Below are 22,344 nucleotides of genomic sequence, written 5' to 3'. Positions count from 1 at the left end.
TTTCTCCCTCCCTGGTGAAGAAAAGGGAAGGGTTGCACTAAAGAAGATTTCACAAAGGACACACAATGCCAGCCATATTTGTCAATGACAAAAGGTTAAAAGATATAAGTATAAGTGATGTATCAAGCCAGGAGCATAACAAAGCTGGTATAGATTGTCTTCAGATAACTTGCATTTTTACATGCCATTTTAAAAGTCCTTCATCACTTGATAGTGTATATTAGCCTCACATAACCTTTACAGTGTCTTTCTAGTTTGACTTTGCTAGTCTTGGCATTTAAAATGTCCCTCTATAGATACAGCTGCAATGTATGTTTCTTAGTTCCCCCAGTTGTCTTAACTGAGTGGACTATTTGGGGAGTATTTTCCTTTCAGACTCCATAGACGTTTAAGACTTAAGAGTGTTGTTTCTGCAAATAGACATCAGTGCACACGGTTTCTTTCTATGAGAGGCTTAAAACATTATTTCGTTCAAGACTGTGTAATGATCAAAGTGTCTCTCTCTCTCTCTCTCTCTCTCTCTCTCTTTTCCTAATAACTATTTTAAACAAAACCTAAAAATGCTCAAGGTAGAAATGAGTGTTCTTATGAAGGAATCTTATATTCATTTCTTATGAGTGGTCTTGTTGATATTTTAAAATGTGTGAAACTCACTGTCAAAACTTTTCTCTATCATTTCCTCTCCACACTCAGATCTCATGCAGACTCTTCTGACATTGATACTAGACTTCACATCATGTGTAAACATGTGCAAGCATGTTTTCAGACCCTTAGATGCATTTGCACATGTTTATCATCTTTCATGGTATGCCTGCATCTAATTCTCAGTAATAAAGGAAAAAATTAATTAAAAAGTTTACAAAACCTAACTTAGGAACAAGGCTTCTACCTTCCTTCATAATCTGAGATCCTTTTTAACGAATACTTAAATTCCTCTCCCCTCGTTGGAGAGATAAACTGTCACTACTTCTTTTTTTTTTTTTTTTCCCTAGAGCAAGAACAAGCAGAAGTCTTATTAAGACAGACAAGACACAAAATGTACATAAATCTAAAATCTAATGTAATGTGACTAAATTATAAATGTATATACCTTCCTCTAACTCTAACGTTATAGAAGCAAAAGTCTTACCCTTAATAAAAATATACAGAATGTATAAAAGCTTACTTCAGATTGGTTTCTTTCTGAGTAGGGTACTTTCATATGGAAACCTCACATTATGTCATTTATCCTTGGTAGTCTACATGTGATTACAGCCGTCACTTATAAATTGACACTGAGAAACATCTTGCATTTGTAACCGATGCACTCTTGGTTTCCTAACTGCAAAGCTTGTTGCTAGGGCACAGGGTGATGCCTGTTCTTTTCTCCATCACAGATACAGGAGCCTAAAGCATTTTAATTATGATGTCTGCCAGAGTTGCTTCTTTTCTGGAAGAACAGCAAAGGGCCACAAGTTACATTACCCGATGGTGGAATACTGCATACCGGTGAGTATCTTTTGAATCAACTGAGCAGTTATATCACTGGTTTCTTAATCTTATTTGTATTTCCTTATTTATTTGGCTGATTGGTTGGTTGGTTGGCTGGTTGTTTGTTTAGGATTTTTTGAGAAGGGTTTCTCTGTGTATTCTTGGCTGTCCCAGAACTCTTTTTATAGACCAGGCTGGCCATGAACTCACAGATCTACCTGCCTCTGGCTCCCAAGTGCTGGGATTAAAGGCATGTGCCACTACCTCCTGGCTAGTAATGACATTTTATCCAATAAATCTTTACTTAACTGTTTTTTAAACCTTCAAAATTTATGGTTGTAAATTTTGTTGTTTTCTTTCCTTTTAAATATAAGTGTTTCTTATGTTGTTAAAAATTAAGAAAAATTCTACATTATACCAAATGTAATTTGTTAACTTTCCAAATATGTGTTTTCATTTTAAGCTTAACTTTTTTGGAAGCATATTCAGAACTCATACTGATTTAGCTATGATGAAAATGAAACCACTTGCTGAAAACAACCATGTTTCTCTTAAACTTTTAAAGGGTGTTTTTTGAAAAAAGAGTTATAGCTGATCAAAAATGAAAAATAGAGAAATAAAAAAATCATCCATACATTTAGTTTCTGAACAAACTACCTTCTAATTTTTTAGCATGTTCTAATTTTATAAAACATATGTATGCTTTTACTAAAATTTTTTAAAGACATTGTGTGTCACTCATGTAGCCTGGGATGGCCTGGTGCTCACTGTGTGTATCAGGCTGATCTTGGACTTACTGAGGTTCCCTCTATGTCTGCTGTCTGAGTGCCAGGATTGAAGACATGCACTACCATGCTTGCTAATAAAAGAATTGTTTTCAATCTGGAGTTTGTCATTTGACTTCATAAATAGCTGTCTGCCCCCCACCCCCACCCCCATTTTTCCTTAGACCATAGCTTCCTGGAACAAACTATTAAGTGAATGAATTGCTATAGCTGGCCTAACCATCTTTTAGATTTAAGTCTTTAGTTTCCTATAAACAGCATTTAAGAGCATTACTGAGAAGGTAACATTTTATATGTGTTATATAAATTACATTTCCTTTGGGCAAATGACCAGAAGTAGGTGAGCTAGGTCAATGACTATGAGTAGCTCTGTGGCCAAAATACTTAATGTCAAGTTGTTTTCCAAAAGAGGTCCCTGCCACCATATCATACGGTCACATTTGCTAATGTGTTCCTTTTGCCATAGCCCCCTCGCACTGGATACAGTTATGGTTCCTTTCATCTAAAGTTGCTTTGTCCTAAGATTATCCTCATTTTCTGTCAATAGCCATTCCTTAGTTTTGTTCCAGATTGTGGCAAAAATTATTTATAGAGTTGTATATTTTCTTTGGTTTAGAGAATTAAGTAACTTTTTGGACCATAAATCTATACAAAGGCAGCAGTACTTGTAAAATATGCACATATAATTCTCCTATTCTTGGTGTCTTATTTTAAGTCAATAGAGATTCTTTCATGTGGAGAGGAAATTTCTAGAAAATGTTGCTGAATTATAATGGATGAAATAATCTTGATGCCCAACATTAACTAGGAAAATATTGCTCCCATGGAAGCTGGGGAAATATCTATTACAGTTATTAATTTATTTACTAACCCAACTAATATTGAATTCTTACTGTATGTCTTGCATGATTATCAAAGCTAGCTGCTAGTTGAAGTGGTAGGACAGTTTATTCAGTAGAATCCACATGTATGTGTGAGGAGTATGTCTGTACACATAGTAGAGTGCTCAGAAGTATTTGAGCATGTGAGAAGGGGATACTGGCTTGGCAGAGAGAGGGACAGGGACGGAGCTAAGCAGAAGACAAAAGGAAAGTGACAAAAGGCAGCCAGTGTGATGCTGGAGACCAGCTGTGTCTCCAGTTAGAGAAGTTAGGATAAATCTCCATAAAGACTGGGAGACGTTGCCTTCTTACCTAATAATCTCCTTTCAGAGAAATGGCTTTTGGGGTCCTCAAGGACAAGACTCCTGAGTTCTAAGCGATCATATCCATCCATTTCAGGACCACACCAAGGTTTCCGACTCCTCATTCCTTTTTGATAAGTCCTCTTGGAGTGGTCAGGGCTCTTTCAGGGTTAGGTTACATTACACAGACAGGAAATGTTTTGAGCAGCATAGTTTCTACAAGGTATCTACTTGTTCTATGCTGTTATGTGCAGCTGGAGGTCATAAGAAGTATGCAGCCTTGAGCTATCAGAAATCAAGGTGATGCTTGTTCAAGTCTTTTAAAGAGGATGGGATGGGATGGATGGAACAATAACTGAGAATGTGCTATTTTTATAGGTCAGAAATTCGACAGAATAGAAGGTTATGAACGTTAACCTTAGTTAGATCAAAGAGAGAATCTGTCTTTAGAGTCAACTCTAATGGTTTGTCGGTTGTCTAGGAAAGACAAGATTACTGATGTCCCCACTGCTGTCTATATAGGAAGAGGAAATATGTGATACTGAGCAAGGCAACAGAGAAATGAAATGACTACGGGTGTAGTGACTGTATTTGAAAAGCAGGATAAGGAGATGGGAGAAGCCATCTTAGATAAGAGCAATCAGGTCCAGTTTGAGAAACTAACATTTGGATTGAACCTGAAGGTGGAGAGATTCAGCAACCATGTACAGAATGGGGTAGAGTAATAAGGCATTGCAGGCGGAAGAAGCAGCAGTCTCAGAAAGCACTCTGATAGCAGGCAAGAGGCTGACAAGAAGATACAGAAGTGGAACCTGTCCTTCAAACAAGGCACAGGGCAAGCTGAAGTACCTAGAGAAAAATGAAAAGGTGGGGTCCCCTGTTCAAAAGATACTATGAATTTCCAAGTGACAATAAAGGATCATTAAACTGAGCTGGGGATGTTCTGAGCATGGTAGCTCTGCGACTCGCTAGGCCTTCTGTCTAATGACAAAGACAGTGGGAGAACAAAGGGCCTGATGAAGTAGTGTCAGGTTGTACAAAGCTCTTCAGATCCTTATAAGAGATTTGGGTTGGGAAGCAGTATAATGTTAATATTTACATGATAATAGCTAGACATTTAGGGAGCTGATTATAAAGATCTGGTATTAAATGGGAAGATCAAGATAAGTGGATGAGGGTAGAGGAGTAATATAGAATTACTGTTTTTATTCTCATTAAATACAATAATTTTTAATAAATTCTTAACATTTCTAAGCAAGTTGAAAGCAAGGCATGTTTAATGATCATTGATCAACAGAAGCCTGTTTGCAACCACTAACACATGTATGAAGTTTCCTTTCCTACCTCTAATGTTGAATTTAAAAAGAAAACAAAACTCCAAGTCAGCAGTTCTCAACCTGTAGATCACGACCCCTCAGATCGAATGATCCTTTAGTAGGAATACTAAGACCATCAGAAAACACAGATATTTGTATTATCATTCATAGCTAACAAAATTATAGTTATGAAGTAGCAATGAAAATAATGTTAACCACAACAAGAGAAACCTTATTAAAGGGTTGTACCATTAGGAAGGCTGAGAACCACCACTTTAAGCCTTCCCAAAATCTTTCTTCTACGTGGTTATTTCCAAGTAGCTTTCATTTCTGAGGTTCCATCTTGCTTTTTAATTTCCTGGATGGTATCATCCTTTTGGTGCAGGAGGTGATCATTTGGCCTTTCCTGATCTTAAGTGGCAATCCTATCCGTGTTAGTTTCTACATTTAACCTACAACTTGTAGTCCATTTTTATCTGCTTTGTGTTGGGAATCAGCCCCAGATGTACATGCATGCTAGGCAAACAACCTACCACAGAGCATGCTAGACAATCAATCTACTACAGAGCTTAACTTATAACCTTTCCTAACTTCTGGAGATATATCTGTAAACTGAGTCTTAGAGGCATAGTCTTGCTTTAAATGGTATGTGTGATTTAATTACGTTCCAGTGCCTTTCACCTAAATCCTTTAGACCTTTCCCTTTTCCTTTCTACTCTCTTCGTTATAAACAAGCTGTATGTATGGCCCATTCTTTACCTTGACATCTACCTTAAAAAATGGGCTTAAACAGTGCTCAGGTTTGTTTTTCTTTTTTTCAGTGAAGTGATATTTGTGCATTAAATGGTTGTGGCCTTTCCATAAGCACCATGTTATTTGCAGTTCTCCCAACCTGTCTTCATTTCAGGTTAAGAAAATGGCCCATTCATATCACTGGCTCCTCTCTTTCTCCTCCAAGATCACATCTTACCCTTCTCTCAATGTGTTTATTGTTAAAAAGTATAGTTTGTTAGCCTTATAATGAGTCTCCAGACTCCCCAAATATTCCACCAACCTATCAGCTTATTGCCTGTGATAGTGTTTGTGTTTAGATGTAGGGAGACTAATGAGGTCTAAATTAGCTCTCATGATTCATGAAGGTATTTTATTATACTACTAATAAAATATTCACATGAGGAAATGGAGTGGAATTTTTCTGTTTTTACGAAACTGCCTTTAACTCTTACTACCCATTACTATTCTATAATCCAAATTTGTACCGTAATAATTCATTCAGTTCAACAAAAGTCTATGTTCAAGTGATAGCATGACTTGGATTCTAGTTAGTGTGTGTCCCCTTTCTCTCTCTATTCATTTGCATCTTACCTTTCCCCCAAAATAACTCGACTGATTCTTGTAGAGGAATCTTTTGAGGCTCCTCTAGGCTTTAGACCTCTAGTAAGGACAGTGCCTCATTATAGAAGCATGCAGTAAACAAACTACTTAAATCATTAGCCAGAGAGCAGAGAAGAGAAGCAGAGACAGTATCCCACAATCCCCTTAAAGATTACCATGCCAGTGACTTGACCATCCAATAGGCTTCACCTTCCAAAAAGCTTCTGCCAAGTTCCATAAGGACACACTGGAGATTGCCTTTAATATATGGACCTTCAAGGAACACTCAGCAACCAAAGTTAGCCCTGTAAGCTGCTGTAACAATACAGATAGGTGATGTGTAATGAGCAGACTCTTACTTGGCTAATGTTTCTAAAAGTGAGGAAGTCTAAGCTGGAAGGGACCTCATGGGGCCAGAGATCCCTTGCATCATTACATGGTAGAAAATGGAAGGTCAAGACAACTCCTGTGTGAAAAAGAGGGGAGGCATTCTGTATCAGGAATCTTCACTGCTAAAAAGTAGCTCTTGTGATCAAATCTACCCTTAATGGTATCTATGATGTAATTCACTCTTAAGGATTCTACTTTTAAACACTGTTGCCTTCAGATAAAATTCCCAGCACATTTAAAAATTAGAATCATTTGTCTCTGTAATGAAAATTCAGTCTCCTTTAAATAATTGCTGCTGTAAATAACCAAAATTCAATTTGAATTAGAAAAATAATTCATGTAATTAGAGAATTGAAAAGTTCTTCTTTTTTAAAAAAGTTATTTTACAATTTCATCCATAGAACATTTTTGTTTGACTGGGTTTTGGTTTTGGTATTGGCATTACTGAGGACCAATCTCAGGGTCTCACACGTGCTAGGAAACCACTTTTCTTCTGAGCTCTATCCCAGATATTTTAAAAGGCATTTTTATTTTGAGATAGGGTTTCAAAATTGCATAGATTGACCTTGAACTTGCTGTCTGCCAGCCTCAGCCTTCTGAGAGTGTAGAACTACAGGGCTGCCCTACCAGACCCAACATACACTCTTAACTATAGCTACAGTGCTATCTATGGAGACTCAGGAACTCATTCATGTTACAACTGACAGTTTGGATGGCTTTCTATTTTTGAACCTCTCTCCAGATTTGAGAATCACCGTTCTACCCTCTCCACTCTCAGCTTAACTCCTCATTTATTTACATTCTTTGTATAAGTGAGACCATGCAATATTTTTCTTTGTGTATCTGAATCATTTCACTTAGGTCCATCTGTGTTGTCAAAAATGGGAGGAATTCCTTCTTTTATAAGGCTGAATATAAATTATAAGCCCTTCCCCATGTGCTCTCTCTCTCTCTCTGCGTGTGTGTGTGTGTGTGTGTGTGTGTGTATGTGTTGATTTTCCTAGTCCATGTATTGTGGGATATTTAACTAGTACCTCTTTGAGACCATGATGTCATTGTCCTTGGGTGTGTGTCTAGAAGTAGGATTTCTAGATCACCTTGTATTGATTCTTTAACTTTTTTAAAGGACTTCAGACCATTTTCCATGGTGGCTGAATCAGTAATAGCATATCTTTAGGTTTCAGGCTGGTGGCATACACATAGTTTATAAGAGTATGTGCAATTTCTAACTATGAGAGAGCACTAAATAGGGTTACATTCTAAGGAGAGTGGGAAAGGCTTATAATCTCTGCTAGGGTCAGGCTGAATCACCAAGAGAAAAGTCAGATGCTACCTTGACACAAGCGCACAGCCGAGCTAATCACCAAAGAGTTGTTATCTATGGATCTCCAGTGCTTAGGAGCTGTGGACTTAGATAATGATAATTTTAGTTAAAGGCCAAAGCAGTAAGAAACCCCCAAGTAGTTATGGTATTGTGATTGTCATGGGCTTCCCTCATGCTGAAGAAACCCTATTGCAGATGAAAGAGCTAGAGATGAAAATACTGGGGTGACGAAAACTTGTATCCACCACCCCCAAACCCCTCCCCCCCAAAAAGGAGAGGGAGACTTCAAAGAGTCCAGTTAACAGAGATTTTTTTTCCAAGTTATTTTTAGACTTAAAAATGTTTTGAGTTTTAGCAAGGCTTGAGGTGTAGTTACATCCCAACATTTAACTAAAATTGAATGTAGAGGGTTTCAGAAGTAAGAGGACATTTAGGAAAATGACAAGTTATAGCTGTGTGATACTGTATCTTTAGAAAGACTTCAATAGTACATTGGCTACAGATGGTGAGGCTGAGGGGAATAATGTAAGGGAAGGAAAAGAAATATCTCTTCGTCCTATCTTTAAGATCAGAGCTGAAGAGAGATTATCAAATGCACACAAGCTCATTTAATGCCAAGTTTCCCTGACCTCTGAGGCTTCCATGAGGAAATGCAGACGAAAATGGGAAGCCTATGTAGTTCAGTGCTAAGGATTTCATGAAGAATAGACAGAGAATTCTAAGTGAACAAAGACGTTCTTATATAGCGTATAGCTTATGGTCCTAGAGAAATAAAAAGCCTGTGTGTGAAGACTCTGCTCCATATCCTGTATCGTCAAAACCCATCAAGACATTTGCTGCTGCCATAACAGAACACTTGAAAATGAGATGTTTACAAACTACAGCTGGTTTGTTGTCACATAGTTTTGGAGTCTGAGAAATCTAAGAATAAATTCTGCCTCTGGTCATAACAATTGTGTTAGGTTAGTACATGCTGAAGGACACTCAAGATAACACAAAAGAGATGGAGGGGAAAAGAGAAAGCTACACACATCCATTTCATCAGGCACTCTTCTGCCATAACCTTGATCCACTGATGATATCAGAGCCCATATTACCCAATCATGTCATAACATCCTATCCACAATTTGTGGGACACTTTCAACACTCAGCAACAAGATGGTGATTCCTGCATCTCTAAGAGAGGCCTCATGAGTTTCTTTGGTGGAGAAGATCAGAGAATGACCATCCTGGTTCTGCTGTTTTTTTTCAAATGCCTTGTTTGAGGCAACATGTACTGAGCTCCATGGAATAGAAACCCCCTTTACTGTTGTCATCAGCACTGGGATTCATTTATGGAAAGAGATGAACATGCTATAGGGGAATCTTTGGAAGCAATTAGAGAGTACAACAGTGAAGCAGGAAAAGTAGACAGAGGCTGTATGCATGTGCTGAGAGACAGTGCCCCCCACTAAGTTAGGGGAAAGAAAAAACCCAGAGGCTGTGGTATTGCTACATACAGAGTTCAGAATATTAAGGGTTGGCTAGGGTGTTTGAGAGATGTGTTTTCTAGAGATGAAGAAATTAGACATTTACAAAAATTTGTTACCTGGAAGGGCAAAATATTGGCTATGTCCAGATTCTCACTGTTGGTCTTGAGTCACAGTAAATCTTAATCAGTTGAGGGACATTGGACAGAGCTAGATTGTACTGGTGGTTACTCTGGGATCCACTAAGAAGAACTGGGGTGGGGATGGGGAGTGAGTACCTCTGTGAAGACACTAAATTACTGTCACTTAAAACAGATTGGTAGTGTAATTTTTAAGCAAGTACATGGCTGTACCTTCATTACTTAGAAAATACTTTGTTTAATCAAACCTGTGTAGCTAAAAACCTTACATATTTAATACAATGTGTTACTTCTCACAAACAGAAACAACAACAAACACTCATACCTAGTTGTGAAGTTCTTTGTGGTATAAACCCAACACAGTAAACTGAGATAATTTTTTTGCAGAAGTGACAGCACAGCTAAAGTTTCCAAATACCTACATTGTGTGTGTTGTTTGTTTATGTGCAAAGTCCAATAATAGCAGTGTATTTCAAAATCACATCAATAACTTCATCAGGTTCTGCAGTCAACCTAGCAAAAGTATGGAGACTTCCAGGGTACTATAGTTAAAAAAAAAAGAATGTTATTTTAAAAACAGCTCTCAGCATATTTGTTATGCAAAATATAGTGTGAAAGACAAGAGGTATGGGCAGGTAAAAAGAATTTACCAAGAACGGAAGCAGAGAAGATGTATTGATATATTGTGCAGGGGCTGCAGATAAGTTCTTGCAGAGTGTAGAACAGCTGGGGACACCACATATTTGATCTTATCTCCTGGGCTAGTTTACAGCATAAGTTGTCTTCCTTGGGGCTGGGCTTTTGGGTAGAGGACATGGTGATCAATTAAGATTGGGCTCCAGATATTTACCTCGTTGAAATCACATTCCAAGTCATCATAGCCCAGTTGTTAAAGTATAGGACTTTTCCTATTGCTCTTGGCCTTTGGCTATATAATATTCTTAATGCTGTGAATTTGTAGGGGGATAATTATCTGTGGTTTTAGAATCCAATAGGATCAAAATATTATATTAAAAAACATGTTTTTTAATTAAGTTAAATGTGCCTTTTTGAATTGTATTGGCAAAAAGTGAGAAAAAAATCAAATAAAAGAGAAAAAAGGGACCAACTGGCACCAGTGGCTTTGTCTCCTCCCTTTGCCAGCATCCTTGTGTTCCGAAGGCTGAGTGTCAACTGTAAGAAAGTGCCGACTCTGTCCTGGTGCCGTCGGCACAGTTTGTGTTGGCAGGCCTGCTTCTTCAGATGTGCATTGGGATATTGGCCAATATGCTAAAACTGCAGCCTCGTTGCCGTTTCTCTGACTTCAGCATCCCGAAGTGGTGATTTTCGGCTCTTTTATCCCTGATGTTGGTTCCCCAGCAAGTCTGGTACATTTAGATGAGCCATTGGCTCTTAAGAGGAGGCTGCAACAAGCTCTGCTTTACATTGGTGGCTTATTACCATCCTTGTTCATGGTGATTCTGTCAGTTACTTAATTTTGCCCCCCCCCCATTAAGATTCAGAAGGCTTTGAGTTTCTCTTACTGATTCCACCAAGCTGTAGAATCCAAACATGTCTTAATTTTACCTTGTTGAAATCAGTGAAAACCCAGGGTTAGTTTTGCCATTAAAAAAGAAAAAATCCTGTGAGTGTCTCCAACTCTTAGGATAATGAAATGCACATTTAGAAGTGTGCATGTGTCCCTCAGCTCTGTCCTCAGTCAGTAAACCTTGCTAATGAGTGTGCTTCCCTCACTTTAATAATTGCAGCGTTTGTGCGTGGTTCACATGGCAGCATTTTCTTATTCACCCCATTTTCTTATTCACCATATGACTATGCATCTTTATATTACCTTGATTTACATAATCACACTTCTGTATCTCCCTATGTACAACTTATTAATATTTGAATTTAATAGTTGAAAATCTAATGCTGGACATGTTTGTTATGGACATCGATGATACTGTCACTTGAGTTATGACTGAGAAAACTACTGGGAGGTTAAAAAAAAAACCAAACATGTTTGTAGTTTTGCTTATTTTCAGTTCTTTTTGTTATTCAGCTTAAATTAATCTGGAATTAGCAGTTGGGTTTTGTCCTTGGACTTTTTTGGCATCAGTGTGAGCAGACTCTTTCTCCATGGTGCCTTGTGGCTCTCTGGCATTAGGAGCTGTTGGTTCTTCAGCTGAAGTAGAGGAGTAATTTATTCAACAAGTCAATTGCCAATAAATTACACGGAGGTCCGTATTTCTGAATCCTAGACTCTTCTGCACATTGGACTTGCATTTTCGTTTGTCACATTAAATGAGAAAGGAAGTAACTGTCAGTCATCCATCAAGGCATTTCAAGTGTAAGATTGTGCAGGGAGTCAACAGTTAAGCTAAGGATGCGCAGTTTAAAACATGGACCAGGAACATGGGGATTCATGGACATGCATTAATATAGAGATATTCAATTGAAGCCAAAGATAATCTCAAAGTCTACATCACCTGAAGTAGACTATTTTTACTCTCAATTAAGGAGTAATTAGAGAGGATTTTAAAATATTCTTGATAGGGGCTTGATAGGGTGAAGATTTAGTGGTTAAGAGCACTGGCTGGTTTTATAGAGGACTTAAGTTTGATTCTCAGCTCCCAAGTGGCTGCTGTCTGTCTGTAACTTCAATTCTAGGGGATATCATACCTTCTTCTGCCCTATACAAGTACTTCATATGTATGGCACACAGACATACATGCAAGCAAAACATACTATCAAATATATACAAAGATTATATATATATATATATTATTTTTATTTTAATACACACACACACACTGCTGGCTTTTATTGTTGTTGTTGTCATTGGTAAAATAGGGCCTGGAAATGCAGTTACTTGGTCTCAATACCTTAGGAGTTTTGCAGAGGCTCACATGATTAGGTTGGTTCTGTGGTAGCCTTTATAATTGGGTAATACCTTTCAATATTGTATTCATTCATTCGTGATGATGGAAAGCCAGTGGAGAACTAGCCGTTCTCATTACTTAAATAAGCTTTGATCCTGTCGTTGCTGCTTCACTTCAGGGGAATGGGGTGTTTCTTGAAGATCCCTACACCCAGTATTTTCACAGTGCCTCACTATCACTAGCTTTGAAAGAAAAAGAGAAGAAAAGGAGGGCAGCTCTCTGTCGTGAGTTCTTACAGGCTGTGAGCTATCAGTCTAGAGGGACTTCGAGGGAGATGGTGGCTCTGTGGCTTCATGCTACCTCATTCTCTTTGTGTTTGCTCTTTCCTCTTTTTTGTTAGCTACCTAAAAAGTAACAGAGCAGTTAGTTAGCAAAATCCAGAAATCCAGAGAGCCAATATCTGCAATAAAATCCAGGACCAAGAAAGTCTCCAAACAAAACTGGTGACAGGCCACCATCAGCCACAGGACCTACTGGATTATCACCATGTCAGGGAAAGAGAAGGAAGCAAAAGTGCTTGGGAACTGTAGATCCTCCAGAGACATCACATGGTTTGTAGATATCAGGACTGCTGCTTTTGAGCAGAAGTCTACCATTTGAGGTGCTTCTCCTGTCCAACTTCCATGTGATAGTTTTGTTTCATCTTTCAATGTTTTATTTTGTTATATTTTAAGATCATCTTTTAGAAGCCTGTTCTTTTTTAGTAAGAAACAAAAGGGGAGTGAATCTGGATAGGAGGGGTGGAGGGAAGAGACTTGGAGAAGTAGAGGGAGGGGACACTGTAATCAGGATATAGTATGAGAGAAAAGAATCTATTTTCAATAAAGTGAGAAAAAAAGTACCTAATGTTCCAAGAAATGCATTTAACAGGTTGACTCATTGTGCAGTAATTTCCAGTAAGTTCCTTTCCATTCCATGCTTCCCGCCGTAACAGCAACAGCTGTCTGCTTTTAAACAACAAAGCACTGCACCTAGTGTGCAGCGGGAGTTGAGTTTGATGGCAATGATGGCTTCCATTATCCTAGGTGGTGGACTTCTCTTTGCCAAGGCATTGCATTAGCACTATAAAATAGAGAGGTGCTAGCAACTGCTGTTAGGTGGCTAATTAGACGAAGTCTACATCAACATTTTACCATTTTCAGTGCAAAATATTAAGCTTAATTCATTTCCTTGGCTCTATTCCAACTGCAGAATTACATTCTCTTACACCAAAGGTCATCTCCCATGGCTATGAGAAGAGTCACTTTTCATATCTTCTTTGGTGTTTCGATAAAGTTTATAGAGCCAGTGAAATAACAGCCTTAGATTACAACTTTGGATGGCAAACAGTTATGTTCCCTGAACATAAAAATTACTGAAGAAATTAAAACATGCTGTTTCTATGTGGCTGTCTCCTTTATAATACACATGCACTGTTAGAAACAATCTAACTCCGCTGTATGCCTTAACTCTGGGGGAAATGATCAGGGGGTTGTTGGTGTTTTGGTGATGGGGGAAGAATAGAAAAATGGAGCTTCTTTATTGCTTGATTAGATTGGCCCTGGTTTTCCAGGTCCTGGATATAGTTGACGAAGAGTGTGTAAAGTGCGATTGGACATTTGAGTGGTACCTTTGAGCAGTTTCTCTCTTTTTATTCAAATATGATTCTACATCAGTACCCAGAATAGATAAGCCAGAACAGCATAGAAACCACAGAAGACATACTATATGAAGATCTGTCTGTGAAACACCCAGAATAAGCAGTCTCATAGAGACAGAAGCTAGATTAATACCTGCCAGGGCCTGGGCATGGGTAGTAGTCATAGAGTGTCTTTGAAGAGTGATAGAGTCATTGTATACGTAAGTAGACAAGGTTGTGGTTGTTTAAGTAGAAGTGGACTCATAACCAGTGAGTTGTATACTGTACACTACTGGGGAGTTGGCAGCGATGCTTGGAACCTGGTCATGTGGCTTTCTTTCATTCATCTCAGGGCTACAAATTCAAGTCCTCTGGACTCAGAGATGAATGCCTAACCATAGCCAAACTTAGTTACAGGCCAAGTTGAAGCTGGAGCACATTCTTCATTTGGTATTTCTTTGTATGTTAACTGCCTATGCTAAGAGCAGGCACAGGAGCAGTGGAATCACAAATCCCTATCCAGAAATAAACAGTTTCAGTTTGCAAACAAGTCTCTGTGATGCTGGGTCACTTGCCATTAAATAAAAGGCAGAAAGTGGGAGCAGTTGGCCCAGTGCATTCACATCTGCATCATTCTGTTTGTGTTATATAGATAACTTCTCTGGCTCCTTATAAAGAGGGCAATGAATCCACTCTGTGCGAAGTGTGGAAGCAAACTACCTAAGTAGCAGTTCAGCTCTCTGCTAATAATGTGAATATGTAACTGGATCGCCAGGACTAGAGTTTCTGTCTGTGTTGAATATGAACACTAAAATTGCTGATAGTATAAAATTAGGCTTAGAAAATAGTTTATGGAATCAGATAAGAGAGTTGGCTTTGAGGGTTCTAGGCATATCTCACTTGTATATGGTTATAGATTTATCATCTTGCCAGGTATGGGGACACATGACCTTAGTCCCAGCGCTCAAGAAGCAGAGGCCAGCCTTGTCTACAGAGCATGCTGTAGCACTTTCAGGGCTATGTAAAGACACCCTGTCTCAACGAAGCCGAGAAACAAACAACAAACTAAAACACCAATCATTTTAAAATCCTTAAGGAAATTGCAACATCATACATCATATTTCATTTTAATCTGGGTATAACAATAGTTTATCTGCTTGGTTGATAAAGGCTTGAGAAACTGAGACTCTTCTCCTAACAGAATCCTGAGGTGACCCTTTGCTTTCTCTCCTCTCCTCTCCTCTCCTCTCCTCTCCTCTCCTCTCCTCTCCTCTCCTCTCCTCTCCTCTCCTCTCCTCTCCTCTCCTCTCCTCTCCTCTCCTCTCCTCTCCTCTCCTCTCCTCTCCCTCCCCTCCCACCTCTTGTGCTTTTTTTTTTTTTCTTCTTCAGAAAGTGTCTCATGTAGCCCAGGCTAGCCTGGTATGCCTATTCCTCTTGCTTCTATCTCCCAAGTCCTGGGATTTATGGGCATGCACCATCATGCCTGGTTAGAAGGGTTTGTTCATTTGACTGCTTTGTTTTCTTCCTCAGCTCTTTTGAGATTTACTTAGGGCCTCACCAGGTAGCCGAGGCTGGCCTTGAGCTACATACAGATCCTTTGTCTCTTTCTTGTATGTGTTGAGATTATGGGCATGCACCTTCCATGTCCCCTTCCACTGCCCTTTCTTTATTATTGATTAAAAGTTCTCCCAACTAGAATGCGTGGTAGCTTGTGGGCAGCATAGGCTAAGCACTGACCTCAGTTTTTAAACCCAATTCAAAGTATGTCCTGTGGAATGCTGTCCCTACTCTTGTAGATGGAAATCGGTTTACTCATAAGAATCTTCCAGTAAGCTTTCCAAAACTTTAATTTTGGAATCAAGTTTTAAAATATAGAATAAAGAAGCTATTTAATGGTTTACTTTTAACGCGTTTTATTAAATTATGGAATCACTGAATGTGTCTTTCATAGAGTCTCAATTATTCTTTATTTTCCTGATACTGGGCTTTTCAAAGGTATATAAAGGTATTTTTGGCATTTAATGACTGTCACCTTACTTGTGCTCAGCTTTTGTTGTAGATGTTGTTGTAGCCTTTTTAACCAGAACTGTGAATTTTTCAACCTATAGACAACATCTGGGGAAGATGTGAGAGATTTCACTAAGGTGCTGAAGAACAAGTTCAGGTCCAAGAAATATTTTGCCAAACATCCTCGGCTTGGCTACCTGCCTGTCCAGACCGTGCTGGAAGGGGACAACTTAGAAACGTGAGTTCTGTTCTAGCGCTCAGTTTGTGCGTGCTTGCACCTCATTGTTTTTAATACTAGTGCTAACAACATAAAACAAATTGTATCTTTTCAAAGAGATTTGTGTCCTGATGAAATATTTTATTTTGAAAGAAGTTGCTCTTCAACAGTTAATTTGTATTATCTGGGGATTTTTGTTTGTTGTTTCTGAATGTGTATTATTATTATTTCTTCTTCTTCTTCTTCTTCTTCTTCCTCTTCCTCTCTCTCTCTCTCTCTCTCTCTCTCTCTCTCTCTCTCTCTCTCTCTCTCTCTCTCTCTCTCTGTATTTAGAAATATCTGCCCAATCAATGTGTTATTATTTGCTCCTTCATTCTTTCACTTATTTCCCTTCCTTTCTTCCCTTTTATAGGTTTCAATCTTTTTGGTATAATACCTTTCATTATTTTGTTTTGTGTTGTGGTACTGGTCTGAACCCTGAGCCTTATACTTACTAGAGAAGGACTCTACTTTTGAGTTATATCCTCAGCTTCACATTATATCTTTTTAAATTAAATTATCAGAAATATTTCATCTTACACTTCAAATTGCAACTCTTCTCTGAACCCTCATTTTATGTTTCTTTGTCATCTCCTTAAAGATAAAGCTGGCAAAAATGAAGCATCTTTATACATCTATGAAGCAGACAAAATTGCTTACAAGTCTTCAATTTGAGTTAACAAGCGTCTTCTAAGAAATTAGGAGGGAGAAAAAAATTACAATGGGATCATAAAGCTAAGAAAGAAAACAAAAGAATCTAGAGCTTGAAATGAGATGAAGAAAGATGTTAATATGAGCCAGAAGACATACATACATGGACATTTTAAATCACCAGGCAGTCTTCTATTGAGATCAAAGTAGATGTGATTTTAACTCATTGAATCCCTTTTTAAAGCATGTACTTCAGCATTTCAACTGCAATGCTTTTTGTATGCTGGAGTGTGTAAGCAAAGCACCCATGTGACTATATGAGGGGTGATTGATTAAGGAAGACACCCAGCATTCACCTCTGGCCTCCATGTATAGGTATATACATGCGTACACACACCCAAAAAAGTATGTACACTACCCACAACAATACATTTTTTTCTCATTCCTTCCACATCACATAAGACAAATTTAACATTTGTTTTATTTTAAACAAAGCTATTTAAATACATTTAGAAAATGTATGCTTTTGTCTTTAAAGAGTGTATATTCATTATTCTTGTTGTTGTATCCAATACAAGTTTGACTTGCTGAAGACCTGATAAAATCTTCCTTCTGCTCAGATCACATCGACTTAACCTTTGACATAGCTCATTGTGGCATATAGTATTGTAGATCAACTATCACATTGTGCTGGGATCTAAGAGGGAAGAGAGTAGACTTGTATTGAGCAATGTTGGCTTGCACTATTTTCATAAATCATCGCCATTTTTCATCCCAAATATCTCCATCCTTCACATGAGCCATAGATAGATGGATATTTCCTGCTCCTTTCTTTTAAATTTTAATGTTTTTCCTTTACATGTCAAAATGATCATGGCATTTGATTTGTGGGCACACACTTGAGTTCATCTGTGTATGTGGAGCCTAGAGATTGACATCAGCTGTCATCTTCAATTGCTGTCAACTTATTGATTGAGACAGGGTCACTCACTGAGTCTGGAGCTTGCTTTCTGAGCAAGGCTGGCTAGCCAGCAAGTCCCCGGGATCCTCCAGTCTCTGCCTCTGTACTGGGATTCTAGGTGACCAGATTCCATGTGGGTCGGGGGTTGAATTCATGTCTTTTGTGCTTGCAGTGAACACATTTTACTGACTGAGCCATCTCCAGGATCCACTTAGAGACTTTTTTTCCAAGTAAAAATGAACAGAAAACCATGCAAAATAATTACATTCTCTGCTTTTGATATACTACGCTGAAAATGCCTCACCCTGATTAACATAAATTTCCCACCATTTTCCAAGAGATATACAAGAAGGAGAAAGGAAGGGGCATCTGATTAAATTGGATGCCACCAAATCCCTTTTGAACAAGATTTATGAGCTACTAGATAGTGTGGGTGGGTGTTCTTCAAATCCTACGCAGAGCTCTGTGGATTTGCTGTAGTTCATTTTTCTGTTGAGCCCTCTTCTGCTCCAAGGTCACTTAATCATCCAGTGGAACAATTTATGTGAGTGGGTAGGGTTTTGGGTTTTTTTTTTTTTAAGAAAAAAATGTTTGATTTCATTTATTCTCCTACTTGTGGGAGGAGAGAACATTGGAGAAAAACCATTGAAGTGGTGAAGGTGTTGAAGTTATTTATGGAGCTGGGTAAAGCTTCCCTTGACTTCTTTCTCTTTCATCTTTGCCAATGTGGTACTTTAATTTCTGACCAGTGATTAGCCATGCAGGCATGCATGAAGGGACTCTATGAGGAGAAACGCTTATTACTAAATGGGGGTGAACATGTTCATGCTAAGGCTTATTCCGTTAATTTAATAGGTCTCTATGCAAGAATTTTCAAAATGAGAAAAATTTATTCATAATGAAGTTGAAAAAAGAGCTAAAATAAAATGGTGGCAGGAATAATTTGAGAGTTCTGAGAGATTATTAGTGACTTTAGAATTAGTTTAGTTTCCCTAAAGATTAAGAAACAACAAGAAGAAACACCCGATTCTGGTATTGGGTAATATATCCATAGTAAATATAATATATAGTGACTGAGTCACTCTTTGAAGAATCCCTGCAGAGCAGGTGCAGTTGTGGAGAGGGCTGTTCAAGGCTGGAAGGGACGGATAACGATGCTGAGACCTGCCTGAATCATCTGCTGAGGACTCAGAATGAATGGCCAGAGGTGAAGGAAAAGACTCACTGGCCAAATGAATCATTTTCAAAAGCCTGGATTAAAGTTCTAACACGAAACTAGTATCAAAAACAAATGAGAGAGGCAGAGCCAGATGATAAAGGACCTTGTTATCTATGCTCACATCTTCAGGGTTTAACTTGAGAATAGTGAGAGAGTTCACAGGTAAATTGAGAAAAGAGTGGTGGATGGTTCAAGAAAGATGTTGACATGAAATTACCCTTCAGAAAATGAACTTTAGTAGGAGCAAGGGGGCTTCACTAACACAGGAACCATGGTCATGGCAGAGCATTTTGAGCAACATTATATCATATCAGAAGTATCATGATGGGCCTGAAAGGTAGGAGAGAATTATAGAAGCATTACGAAAGTTTGCCTGGGGGCTAGGGAGATTCCTCAGTAGTTACCAGCCTGATCTGCTCTTCCAGAGATTAATTCCCAGTGACTATGTTGGGTAGCTACAACCACCTGTAACTCTAGCTTCTGGATATCCAATGCCCTCTCCTAGTTTCCAAAGGTACTACCCACCCCACATTTGGCATGTTCAGACATAGGGTAGATACAGTAGCATATACACAGACAAATACAAATATAAGTCTTGAAAGGAAAGTTACTTTAAGTTCAAAGTGTAGAAGAGGTAGTATTAGCCATTGTAGACAGTGTTATAGGTAGTGTTAGCTATAGACAATGTTATAGGTAGTGTTAGCCATTGTAGACAGTGTTATAGGTAGTGTTAGCTATAGACAGTGTTATAGGTAGTGTTAGCTACAGACAGACAGTGTTATAGGTAGTGTTAGCTATAGACAGTGTTATAGGTAGTGTTAGCTATAGACAGTGTTATAGGTAGTGTTAGCTATAGACAGTGTTATAGGTAGTGTTAGCTATAGACAGTGTTATAGGTAGTGTTAGCTATAGACAGTGTTATAGGTAGTGTTAGCTATAGACAGTGTTATAGGTAGTGTTAGCTATAGACAGTGTTATAGGTAGTGTTAGCTATAGACAGTGTTATAGGTAGTGTTAGCCATTGTAGACAGTGTTATAGGTAGTGTTAGCCATTGTAGACAGTGTTATAGGTAGTGTTAGCTATAGACAGTGTTATAGGTAGTGTTAGCCATTGTAGACAGTGTTATAGGTAGTGTTAGCTATAGACAGTGTTATAGGTAGTGTTAGCTATAGTCAGTGTTATAGGTAGTGTTAGTTATAGACAACATGGTAAAGGTGGAAAGTGCACAATCTAGAGAATCAGAGAAGTTGGGGAGCTTGGCTATAACTCCACATGACGCAGATAGGAAAGTATATTTGTTTACATTTTCACATTATATTTTATGGCATACGAACCAGCCAGAATTACAGGGTCTTGTTAATTTGCTGTCTTCAGTGGACAGACTGAGTATAGGGAGTGGTGAGGGAGAGGGTAAGACTGGTCTGGTTTTCAAACACCAGGCTATGATCTAACAGGCAAAACCAGTTACCAGCTTTGGAGAAAATGGGTTAAAGAATCAAAAAACCGGAAATATGAGGAGACTGCTGGCAATTTGCATCATTAAAAGTCTATGTTGGAATTCATAGACTTACATTTATATTAGAGTCTGATTCTTCTCATAGCATATGAAATTAGTCAAAACACCCCGCTGAGCTGCTACACTGAAAACAGGAAGCAGCTCCTTTATGAAGTCAGTGGTAGCTCACAGAGTGGCGCTGCCTTTATTTCATTATTATCTACTCCTCTACATTTGGGTGCTGGCAATGGCAGTCAGAGACTCATCTATGCCAAACAAGCAGCCTGGCAAGTGAGCTCAACCCTTCTTACTGTAGGTCCCAGGGATGAAGCGCGGTGCTGCTGTTCTTTCTTCCTACTGGGTGTGAGCTTGTAGCACAACTTCTCCCTGTGAGCCAAAGTCCTCTGAAGGCAAAGAAACCTAAAGTTTGATTTTGTATCTGTTTCCTTTATTTGATATTGTCCATGAAAAAATGTTTTTCTTTCAGTCCAGCTTTCTGCCTTTTCCATTCTTAGTTCACAATTTTTTGTGCCAACAATTAACTTCCTAAGAATTGCTAAAGCCAATCCACAAAGCTTTCCCAGGGTTTCTTAAGATAAGTATAAATATATATTTTTTTTCACAATTTTTTTTCTGTTGAAAGCTTATATCGAATGTTGTCCTACGCTTGAATTTTAGAGATAATTTCTTAAGCAGTTGCTGTTTTAGGAAATGTCTCTTGCCATTTGCTGTCCCTGTTTCAGGGATAACGAGAAGTAGTGATATACTAAAGACGAGTAATGATACTCTGTCTCCACTGTTCCGGCTTCTCCTTTACATGGACACAATTAACTCTAGTTACAGAATACATATTTTAGCAGACATAGAGGATGAATGCCCACTTTTGAAAGCAGAACTAAAGAACTTTAGCTTTCTATCCAATAAGATGACCTCCATCTCTCTAATGTCTGCGGTGCACATATCATCTTGTGCTTCACACAGCAGGAGATAATAAGGTCATAGTTATGTCTCCAGTCCGCATATGTAATAGAAAAGGAAATCTAAAAGGATTTTGCTTGATCAGCAATAGCTTTTTCAAGAGACTTTACATAATTCAACAGAGTACTAATTTTCCTTGTGCTTTTAAATTTCTACATTCATCAGGTAATTCGTCACCACCTTCTCTCAAAAGTTAAGAGTTTAAACTACCGTTTAATTGGGATGAATTGTTTCAGTGGCATTTCATGGAGATTTGAGGCTCCCAGGGGATCTGAAAATCTAGGGCTGCTCCTGCACTGCCTCAGACCCAAGCCCCTGATTCAAACAGAACTGGTTGTCCCATGTAGTTTCCTAGAGCGAACTTCTAGTTAATAACATCATACTGGATCGAAGTCTGTCCTGTCCTGGCGAAGTCACCCTCAGTGTGCTGATGCTTTGACTCTTTGAGGAGGGCATAGGTAGGAAGGAAAACTTTTCTTTTCCATGTGTTTTGAAATTGAGAAATATGGTGTACACATAATTTAAACTTTTATATTTCTGAATGAAGAGCCCTAAAACCCTTTTTACTTCAATTCTGATGCCAATAGTCTAGTAATTAGGTAGTAAATTCACCTTTCAATTTCAGTGTCTTCTCCAAGAAAAAAAAAAGAGCTGTGTCTCCCTTAGAATGTTCTGGAACATTATTTTCCAACCTCCTATAATGTGGGGCGATCTTAGCACATTTGGCTGATCTTTTCAGTCTCACTGTTCTAAAACATGATGCCCGTCTTGACACATGGATGCTGC

At 38.5% G+C, this 22,344-nt stretch overlaps 1 protein-coding gene across 9 annotated transcripts in view; it reads left to right on the top strand.

Annotated features, from left to right (window-relative positions):
* Nucleotides 1–22,344, top strand: part of Utrn (utrophin) — a 489,906-nt gene that overhangs the window by 442,071 nt on the left and 25,491 nt on the right. For 8 of the 9 annotated variants that reach the window (XM_085842639.1, XM_085842635.1, XM_085842637.1 and 5 more), the window contains 2 exons: nucleotides 1,377–1,488; nucleotides 16,099–16,235. In XM_085842639.1, coding sequence (XP_085698765.1) covers nucleotides 1,377–1,488; nucleotides 16,099–16,235 — 249 coding nt within the window. Of the gene's footprint in view, nucleotides 1–1,376; nucleotides 1,489–16,098; nucleotides 16,240–22,344 lie in introns of those variants that run through there. The other variant, XM_085842642.1, reaches the window with a different exon arrangement.

Source organism: Mus caroli, unplaced genomic scaffold (assembly GCF_978045245.1).
Source record: "Mus caroli unplaced genomic scaffold, Mus_caroli_1 scaffold_9, whole genome shotgun sequence".
Lineage (NCBI taxonomy): Eukaryota > Metazoa > Chordata > Mammalia > Rodentia > Muridae > Mus > Mus caroli.
Note: the sequence above shows the minus strand (reverse complement) of the source record. Positions and strands in the feature narration are given on the sequence as shown.